Raw genomic sequence first — 10,096 nt, forward strand, 5'->3', positions numbered from 1 at the left:
CATCCTGTGAAAACATTTTCAGCACCAGAGGTGCCCAAAGCTGCTGCCTGAGGACATCTGACAAAATGTTTTCTTCCTGGGCCCTTGAGAAAGAGACACTGAGAGGAGAGGGGCAGGTGAGAGGTGGCAGGGAAGCAGCAGTTGTCTCACCTTGTCTCCAGGCACTCCTCACTGGAGTGAAAATTGGTGACTTCAGCAGCTGCCATTGCTCCTCCACAGCTGCCAGGCACGGCTAGAGTCCCCCTCTGGGCTCTCCCCATGGTGGGCAGCAAAGGCTGCTCTCATTTGCTTCTGGTCAAACTTCAGAGTGGTGAGACAGAGGAGACCACTGGGAAGCTTCCATCTCTAGCTGGTGAGCCAGCCTGGGGCCCCAGCACAGCAATCCCCTGTTCCCTTGCTCCCATGTGGAGACAGAGTCCCAGCATGGTGAGGCTTGGAAGGGGTCTCTGGAGGTCATCCAGTCCAACTCCCCTGCTAAAGCAGGGCACCCACAGCAGCTTGCCCAGGATCACAGTGCCCAGCTGGGGTTGGAAGCTCCCCAGAGAGGGAGACTCCACAACCTTTGCCTCAGTTTTCACTAGCAAGGCAGGTTGTCCTCATGACAGCTGGCCTCCTGAGCTGCTAGGTGGGGTCAGGAAGCAGAGCAGCCTCCCCATAAACCAGGAGGTAGTCGTTAGGGACTTGCTGAGCCTCTTAGATCCTCACATTATGGGACCAGATGAGATCCATCCTAGGGTGCTGAGAGAGCTGGCAGATGAGCTGGTTGAGCTGCTCTCCATCATTCACCACCAGTCCTGGCTCACTGGAGAGGTCCTTGAAGGCTGGAAGCTGGCCAGTGTGGTGCCCATCCACAAGAAGGATTGGAAAGAGGACCCAGGAAATTCCAGCCCTGTCAGCCTGACCTCAGTGCCAGGCAAGAGAGTGGAGCAGAGCATCCTGAGTGCAGTCCCAGAGCACCTGCAGGATGGGCAGGGGATCAGACCCAGGCAGCAGGGATTCAGGAGGGGCAGGCCCTGCCTGGCCAACCTGACCTCTTTTTATGACCAGGTGACTGCCTGGTGGGCATGGGGCAGGCTGTGGGTGTAGTCTGCCTGGACTGCAGCAAGGCCTTTGGCACTGCCTGCCATAGTAAACTCCTGCCCAAGCTGGCAATCCTTGGCTTGGGTAGGGACACTCTGTGCTGGGTGGAGAACTGGCTGGATGGCCTGGCACAGAGAGTGGTGGTGAATGGTGCCACATCCAGCTGGCAGCTGACACTAGTGGTGTGCCCCAGGGATCAGTGCTGAGCACAGTCCTGTTTAATCATAGAATGGTTTAGGTTGGAAGGGACCTCAAGGATCAGCCAGTTCCAACCTCCTGCCATAGGCAGGGACACCTCCCACTAGAACAGGTTGCTCAAGGCCTCATCCAGCCTGGTCTTGAACACCTCCAGGGAGGTTGTGGAGCACAGAATCACCCAATGTGATCTTTGTTCCCATTGGGTGCTTCTGTGCTCCACAACCTCCCTGGGCAATCTGTGCCAGTGTCTCACCACCCTCACTGCAAAGAACTTCTTCCTAACATCCAGTTTCAATCTCTCTTCTGCCAGTTCAAAACCATTCCCCCTCCTCCTGTCATCACAAGACCTTGTCACTAGTCCCTCCCCAGCCTTCCTGTAGCCCCCTTCAGATACTGCAAGGCCACTCCATGGTCTCCTCCAAGCCTTCTCTTCTCCAGGCTCCCAACTCTCTCAGCCTGTGCTCACAGCAGAGCTGTTGCAGCCCTCTGAGCATCTTGGTGGCCTCCTCTGGACTGGCTCCAACACTTCCATGTCCTTCTTGTCCTGGGGGCTCCAGAACTGCACACAAGACTCCAGGTGGGGTCTGAGGAGAGCAGAGCCAAGGGGCAGAATCCCCTCCCTTGCCCTGCTGCCCACACTGCTCTTGCTGCAGCCCAGCACAGGGTTGCTGTCTGGGCTGCACTCACACTGCAGGCTCCTGTTGGGCTTTTCCTCACCCCACACCCCCAGGTCCTGTTCCTCAGAGCTGCTCTGCAGCCATTTCCCACCCAGCCTGGAGCTGTGCTTGGGATTGCACCCACCCAGGTGCAGAACCTTACACTTGGCCTTGTTGAATGTCATGAGTTTGGCCTGGGAACACCTCTGGAGCCTGCCCGGGTCCCTCTGGGTGGATCCCTGCCCTCTAATATCTTCATTGATGGTCTGGATGAGGGGATTGAGTCCAGCATCAATGAGTTTGCAGATGACACCAAGTTGGGAGCATGTGTGGAGCTGTTAGAGGGCAGGAGGGCTCTGCTGCAACAGATGGGCACAGTCCAGTGTCATGAGTTTTAACATGGCCAAGTGCCAGCTTCTGCACTTTGGCCACAACAACCCCAAGCAGCACTACAGGCTGGGAGCAGAGTGGCTGAGAGCAGCCAGGCAGAGAGGAACCTGGTAGAGAGGAGCTGAACATGAGGCAGCAGTGTGCCCAGGTGGCACAGAAGGCCAATGGCATCAGCAAGAGTGTGGGCAGCAGGAGCAGGAAAGTCCTGCCCCTGTGCTCAGCACTGCTCAGGCCACCCCTTGAGTGCTGTGTCCAGTTCTGGGCTCCTGAATTGCAGAGAGAAGTTGCAGTACTGGAAGGTGTCCACAGGAGGGCGACAAAGCTGTGAGGGGCCTGGAGCACAGCCCTGAGAGGAGAGGCTGAGGGAGCTGGGGGGGTGCAGCCTGCAGCAGAGGAGGCTCAGGGCAGAGCTCATTGCTGCCTGCAGGGAGGCTGTAGCCAGGTGGGGTTGGGCTCTGCTGCCAGGCAGGCAGCAACAGAAGAAGAGGACACAGTCTCAAGCTGTGCCAGGGCAGGTTCAGGCTGGCTGTTAGGAGGAAGTTGTTGTCAGAGAGAGTGATTGGCATTGGAATGGGCTGCCCAGGGAGGTGGTGGAGTGGCCGTGCCTGGAGGGGTTTAGGAGGAGATTGGATGGGGCACTGAGTGCCAGGGGTTAGCTAATTAGAAGGCTTAGTGATAGGTTGGACTCGATGATCCTAGAGGTCTTTTCCAACTGGGCTGATTCTGTGAACCTCTCTGGGCAGCCTGCTCCAGGCCTCCAGCACCCTCACACCACAGAATGTTCTCCTCACGGTCAGAGGGAACCTCCTGGGCTCCAGCTCGTGCCCATTGCCCCTTGCCCTGTCACTGGGTGCCCCTGAAGCTGACCTCTCTATAGCAGACGCTGTTGTGCCAGCCTGCAGTGCCAGATCTCTTGGGCAGAGGGGAGCTCTCCTGTCGTGGGGGGAGCTGTTGCAGGAGCTGTTTGTCCGTGCCCCTGTCCCCTCTAACTGCCTGTCTGTCTCTCTCCCGCGGGCAGAGTTCGGGGTGTACTGCAGCCACTGCCGCAGCGAGGTGCGCGGCACCCAGTGTGCCATCTGCAAGGGCTTCACCTTCCAGTGTGCCATCTGCCACGTGGCAGTGCGAGGCTCCTCCAACTTCTGCCTGACCTGTGGACACGGGGGCCACACCAGCCACATGATGGAGTGGTTTCGTACCCAGGAGGTGTGCCCCACAGGCTGCGGCTGCCACTGCCTGCTGGAGAGCACCTTCTGAGCTCAGCGCTCCTGGCAGCCAGGCCAGGATGGCTCTTTACACTCCCAAGCCACCTTGAGCCAACTCTTCTCTGCAGAGTCTGGAGGAGATGCCACGGGGAGCTGAAGCAGCAGGTCCTGGCAGTGTTGCCACAGGGACATGTCCAAGTGCTTCCAGCTTGCTTTGGGAGCGGTTTGACCGAGCTCCCCCTGTCCATTGCTGGCGATGGACGGCAGGCCAGGGGTATCCCTCTCTCCTGCAGCAAGGTGTGTGGATGTTGGCTGGGCTGGTCTCCACTTGGGATGAGGAGGGCTTGGGAAGAGCTCACCTGGCAGAGCCAAACTGCCTCCAGCTCTGTTGTGTCTGAACAGGAGCCTCCCAGCAGGGCTCAAAGTGAGCTAAAGAGTTGTCTCTGCACAGGAATCGTTCAGCAGGTGAACTGGAAACTGCACTGGAAGGGCAGATAGTCTGTGGGACCCTGCTCAGAGTTCCTTCTGGAAGCAACAGGGTCCTTGTTTGCTTTTAACCTCCTTTAGATTCTCCCAGAAAGCAAAAGAAGGAAGCAGCATTTTGGGGCTGACTTCCTAAGTAGCTTCCAGCTCAGTAGCCCTGCTCCAGAAGCTTTCTTACCCTTCCTCTTAAGCTGTCTGCTCTTCTGCCTGGGTGATGTAATGCACTTTAACTTGCCTGTCCCTCTGCCCCCATCTGATGGCTGGGTCAGCTGGAGGTGCCAGGCAGTGTTTCCACAGCTGGTTGGCTTCTGGCAAGCCTCAGCTCCCGTTCTGAGGAACACTCAGGAGGGTGCTTGCTCCGTGCAGCTCCTTTGGGTTTCCTCCAGGCTCTCTGAAGGGAATGGGTGAAGAATGTGAGATTTGCTGCTGGTGTGCTTGAAGGAGACTCCTGAGCTGGAGAGGCAGCAAGTTCCAGAGGGAAAGGAACATTGGAAAGGTGGTGGGGTCCAAGGAGGTGAAAGGTTTGTGCCTTTTCTCCCTGGGGAGCTTCAACTGGAGGATGGTGCCAGGTGGATCCTGCTGGGTGCTGCTCTCCCGGGGTTGCTGCCAGGTGCTTGTGTACCCACCCTGACACGCAGCTTGTGCCTCTCTTCAGCAGGCCTAAGCCTGGGCTTTGGTTTGGGGCAAATGTGGTCAGGGCTGAGCCCTCTGGAGGTACTTCAAGCCTGTGGCAGTGCTGATCCCATCCTGCCAGACTTGCCTGCTGAGCAGGGTGAGGAGCCATGCCCGTTGCCAAGCTGTGCTCCACCTCAGCCTGTGGGATGCTGCCCTGGAAGCAGGAGGTGTTGTGGGATCTTATCCATTACAATTATTTTTTTAAATGCTGTCCTGATGGCTCTTGGTGTCCCTCTGCTTTGTTCCCCCACCTCTAGGGACCTCCTGCCTGGCAGCTCTCCCTCCCAGCGTGGGGGTCAGCACTGCACCCCACAGGCGTCTCCCTCCGCCCCAAGGTGGTGGCTCCCACTCTGGATACCTCTGCCTTGTGACAGCAGAGAGTTGTAGCAGCTGTGGGGCTCACCCACCCCAGCTGCCTTAGGAAGAAACAGCCTCAGTTTGTGCCAGGAGAGGTTTAGCTTGGACATCAGAAGAAAATTCTCTCCTGAAAGGGTTCTCAAACACTGGAACAAGTTTCCCAGGGAGGTGGTTGAGTCTCCATCCCTGGAGGTGTTTCAGAGAGACAGAGATGTGGTGCTGAGGGCCATGGCTTAGCAGCAGCCTTGGTTGGACTGGATGAGCTTAAAGGTCTTTTCCAACCAAAACAGTACTGTGATGTGATCATTGTGTGGTACCATGATGCCAAACCAGCCTGGAAGCTGCCCACGAGTCCAGCTGATTGGCTAGGGCTGGTTGATTGGACAGGGCTGGGTGCTAGGTTGGCACTGAGTGCCATGGTCTGGTTGATTGGACAGGGCTGGGTGCTAGGCTGGCACTGAGTGCCATGGTGTGGTTGGTTGGACAGGGCTGGGTGCTAGGCTGGCACTGAGTGCCATGGTCTGGTTGATTGGGCAGGGCTGGGTGTTAGGTTGGCACTGAGTGCCATGGTCTGGTTGATTGGGCAGGGCTGGGTGCTAGGTTGGCACTCAGTACCATGGTCTGGTTGATTGGGCAGGGCTGGGTGCTAGGTTGGCACTCAGTACCATGCTCTGGTTGATTGGACAGGGCTGGGTGCTAGGTTGGCCTGGCTGAGCTTGGAGCTCTCTTCCAAGCTGGTTGATTCTGTGATTCTTTGTCATTTGTAGGTGACATCTTGACAGAGGTTGGTGGGGGGGAGGGTGGCATTTGAAGTGTCAGAGAGCCCATGAGAAGTGCCTGTGCCACCTGCAGGGCAGGCAGCACTCCCGAGGCAGTGGAAGAGCCCTCGGCAGGGCTGTTTGTGCAGCCTGCACAGGCAGGTGGTAGAATTTCTTCCTGGATGCTGCAGGCCTGCGTCTGACAGCCTGCAGCCTGTGTGCTGCTGGCTTTGGGAGTGGCCCTGCTCCGTGCAGAGGTGACTGTTGCACGGGAACAGGAGCAGCTGGAGCTCGGCCAGCACAGGAATGTGTTGCCTGCACTGTCTGGAGCAAGTCATAGAAGCAGCCAATGGTAGGGAAGGGACCTCCAGAGATCATCCAGTCCAACCCCCCTGCCAGAACAGGGTCACCCAGGGCAGGATCCCACAGGAACACATCCAGGTGGGGTTTGAAAAGCCTCCAGAGAAGGAGACTCCACAACCTCTCTGGGCAGCTTCTCCAGGGCTCCAGCACCCTCACACCAAGCAGTTTTCTCCTCATGTTGAGGTAGAACTTCCCGAGTTCCAGTTTGGATCCAGTGCCCTTTGTCCTGTCACTGGGCACCACCCAAAAGGGCCTGGCACCTGATACCCACCCCTCAGGTATTTGTAGGCATTGATCAGGTCTCCTCTCAGCCTTCTCCAGACCAAACAGCCCCAGAGCTCTCAGCCTTTCTCCACAGCAGAGAGACCCCAGGCCCTTCATCATCCTCATAGCCTCTGTTGGACCCTCCCTCAGCAGTTCCCACAGCCTGTCTGGGCAGCCTGCTCCAGGGCTCTGTCACCCTCACTCTAAAGAGGTTTATGCTTATGTTGAGGTGAAACCTTCTCTGTTCCTGTTTGTAGCTGTTGCTCCTTGTCCTGTTGCTGCTGACCACTGAAAGGAGCTTGGCCCCAGCCACTTGACCTCCACCCCTCAGATATTGATGAGATCTGCTCTCAGCCTCCTCTTCTCCAGACTAAACACCCCCAGGGCTCTCAGCCTCTCTTTGCAGGGGAGATGCACAAGTCCCCCAGTGGTCCTCATAGCTCTCTGTTGGACTCTCTCCCATCAGGTCCCTGCTGAGAAGCCCAAAACTGGACACAATATTCCAGCTGTGGTCTCACCAGGACAGAGCAGAGGGGCAGGAGAACCTCCCTAGCCCTGCTGGCCACACTTAGTGCACCCCAGGATGCCACTGACCCTCTTGGCCACAAGAGCACATTGCTGCCCCATGCAGAGCTTGCTGCCCACCAGGACTCCCAAGATCCCCCTCCATGGAGCTGCTTTCCAGTAGGACTGCCCCAGACTGTTGTGGTGCCTCATGTTATGCCTAAATGATGAGGAGTGGGACATGCTGCTGCACCACTGACCCACGCCAGTCCCTGTCTCTTCTCTGCCCACCTTGCTCTTTGGTATAGTGCAAAAAGTAGCCAAATCTGGCCAAATCCCACTCCATTCCATGTTCCAGACAAGGTGGGGAAGAAAAGGAGGAGGCAGGTGCTGCTTGGGAAGCCAATCTCAGCACGGAGCGTGCCAGCAGGCACCAAACCAGCTCTGGGAATGCCACCGTGGTCAAGCCAGCTGAATCAAATAGGTTCAGTGCCATAGGCTCAGGGGTAGCTGTGGGGCTATTCCCCAGGCAGAATTCCCAACCCTGGCTGCCTTAGGAAAAGGGGAAACAGCCTCAGGCTGCAGCAGGGAAGGTTTATTAGTTTGGATGTTTGAACTCCTTCAGTGAGAGGGTTCTCAGCCACCGACCCAGGCTGCCCAGGGAGGTGGTTGGACGGAGCCATAAGCCCTGCTGGCTCCTGTGTGCTGGGCAGGGGTTGACCCCTTGCTGGTTTCTGCTGGTGCATAAAGTGGCTGGCACCAAGTGGAAGCTGCTTGGGCTGAGGCAGGAGCAAGCTCCTCAAGCACCACGTGGAATGGGTGTGAGTCCATTGCCCTTAGGGCATCATCAATGCCATGGGCTTGCCAGGGCTCCTGGGGCAACCTGGCACTTCCAGCAAGGGAAGCTCCGTCCCAGGCCACCGCCAATGCTGCTGCTGGCTGCAGAGCCCTGCCCACGTGTTCCCAACGTGGAGGTGCCACTGCTCTTCCTGCCTGCCCTTGCACTCTCCCCTGCCCATCGCTGCTGGCCGCCTCTGGGCTGGCATGGAGTAGCCGTGTTGGCAGGGCTTGCTGCAGCTGCCTGCTGAGCACATCCCCAGAGCTGCTGCCTCTTTTCCCGGGAGGGCAGGGAGACAAAGCTCCTGCACCAGCCCACGCTCTGCCCTCAAGCTCACCAGCCCCTTTTAAACCCTTTTTGTGCTAGGTGGAGCTAGCAGGTGGGTGCCAGGCGTGGGGTACCCTCCCCATCCCCAAGGAAGCTTGATGCTTAAGGATTAAAGTTGGGCAAGAGGTGCCAGGAGCAGTGCCATCGGAGGAGGTGCCAAGGAGAGCCTTTCCCCATGGATGCTTCTGCTGGTGGTGTCTGCGTGGGCCCTCTCCTTCCCTGTGGCCACAGCCCCATTATCTCAGCGTCAGCCTCTGCCAGCGCTGCAGGGCCTGATCCTGCCCCACTCCCAGCGGCGCATTCCTGCCCTCTGCCTTATGCCAGCCCCAGCGTCTGTCCGTCTGTTTGGGGGGTTAAACCAGTTCAGGAACTGATGAGCCCAAGCCGTTTGGCTGCTCTCCTTTCGGGCCAGGCTTGATCATCAGCTGGCTCCACTCCTCCCCCCTGCTGCTCGGTTTGCTGACAGGGACGGCAGTGGCCACCAGCAGAGCTGCTGCAGGTACAGCAGCGTTTGCCGCAGGAACCCATCCCAGCACCGTCCCTCTCTGCCCATCCCACCCCTGCTCCGGAGGGTGCCAGGGAGCCCTGCTCTGCCATCCTCACCGCGGAGCTGGGGGTCAGCTCCCTCACCCTAGGGACACCCCTGAGGGGTCGAGGCCTGAGCACCTCACCGCAGAGCCATCAGCACCCGTGGCACAGTTGCCAGCTCAGCCTGGCCTCGCCGATGTCCCCAGACCGTGCTGCGACCGAGCTGGGGACAGCAACCCCCACGCGTCGAGGAGACGACGGCGGCAGAGCCCCCTCCCGGGTGCGCCCTGCAGCTTTGCACCCTGTTCCGTGCGGGGGGCAGCCAGGGCTGGCAGAGCCTGGGGCCGGGAGCCAGCCCCCAGCACGGCTCTGTGGCGCAGAGCACCCCGAAAGCTGCGGGGTGCGGCAGGTGCCCCCCGCTGCTGGGCACAGCGCCGCGGTGCCTGGCCTGGCCTCCCTCACCCTCCTTGCCCTCGAGTGCAGGTCGGGGCGTGGGAGGGAAGGGATGGGAAGGAAATGCCTTTCCCCGGTTTCACCGGCCCCTGCGGCTGCGGGGAGAGGCTGGCTCAGACTGGCAAGCACCGGGGCCACCGCTCCTGGCCCCGCCGTGGCTACGGGACACTCTGGCAGGGCTGGGCTGGGCTGGGCTACGCTACCACAGGCATCCCAGACCCACGCCGCTGGTAGGACCACCTCAGACGGCAGAGCCAGCGCGGACGGCGCGGCGGGGGGACGGCTGCGGTGCCCCCACCTCTGCCCCTCCCAGCACCCCGCCATGGGGAGGTGGTGGTGGCGGCTATCAGGCCCACCCTGGGCATGCTTGGGAGGGGGGTGTTGGGGTGCTGAGCGAAACGTCCTCCGGCTGAGCTCGGCGGCTCGCCCAGGTCCGCCTCCACCCCGGCCTCGCCCCCACGCTCGCCCGAAATCCTCCGTCCCCACCCGGGAGCCGCCCTGCTCGGGCAGGCTGTCACCGGAGCCACGCAGGAAGGTGTCCCGCACACAGTACCAGCTCTGGGGGGTGGGGGGCTCCGAGCAGCCTCTCTCTTGGGGCTTTTCCACCCCCACCCCCACCCCCCCCCCAGCTCTCCCACCCAACATCCAGAGGGGGTTTTGAATCACCACCCCGCAACCTCCTCCGTGGGTTCCCTTTGTATCCCTCCCTGCGAGGCAGCCCTGGGATGAGGATTTGCACCCTCCCCAAAGCCTGCTGCTCCCGGCAGGGTGGGAAATCAACACCCCCCACCCCCACCCCAAAATGAAAAGGCGGCTTTTGTCCGCGGGCTGGTGGCAGGGCGATGCCAGGAGCCGATGGGGTGGTGGAGCCGACGCCGGCTGCCACAAGGGGTTTGGGATCTGCCTTGATTAAAGACTCAACACCCTGCCCCGCGGCACCCCAAAGCCGTGGGGGGTGGTGGTCCTCATTCCTGAGCCACCAGTCCCCACTTTAATCACGGGCTGCAGCCACGGCGCCTG

At 59.7% G+C, this 10,096-nt stretch overlaps 1 protein-coding gene across 3 annotated transcripts in view; it reads left to right on the forward strand.

The window, feature by feature from the left end:
* The window catches only part of WDR59 (WD repeat domain 59), a 63,926-nt gene extending 59,036 nt beyond the window's left edge, over positions 1-4,890 (forward strand). For all 3 annotated transcript variants that reach the window (XM_064160510.1, XM_064160511.1, XM_064160512.1), the window contains one exon: positions 3,343-4,890. In XM_064160510.1, the coding sequence (XP_064016580.1) occupies positions 3,343-3,578 (236 nt within the window). In that variant the 3' untranslated portion in view covers positions 3,579-4,890. The remainder of the gene's footprint in view (positions 1-3,342) is intronic.
* The last annotated feature ends 5,206 nt before the right edge of the window (positions 4,891-10,096 follow it).

Source organism: Pogoniulus pusillus, chromosome 20, assembly GCF_015220805.1.
Source record: "Pogoniulus pusillus isolate bPogPus1 chromosome 20, bPogPus1.pri, whole genome shotgun sequence".
Taxonomy (NCBI): Eukaryota; Metazoa; Chordata; class Aves; order Piciformes; family Lybiidae; genus Pogoniulus; species Pogoniulus pusillus.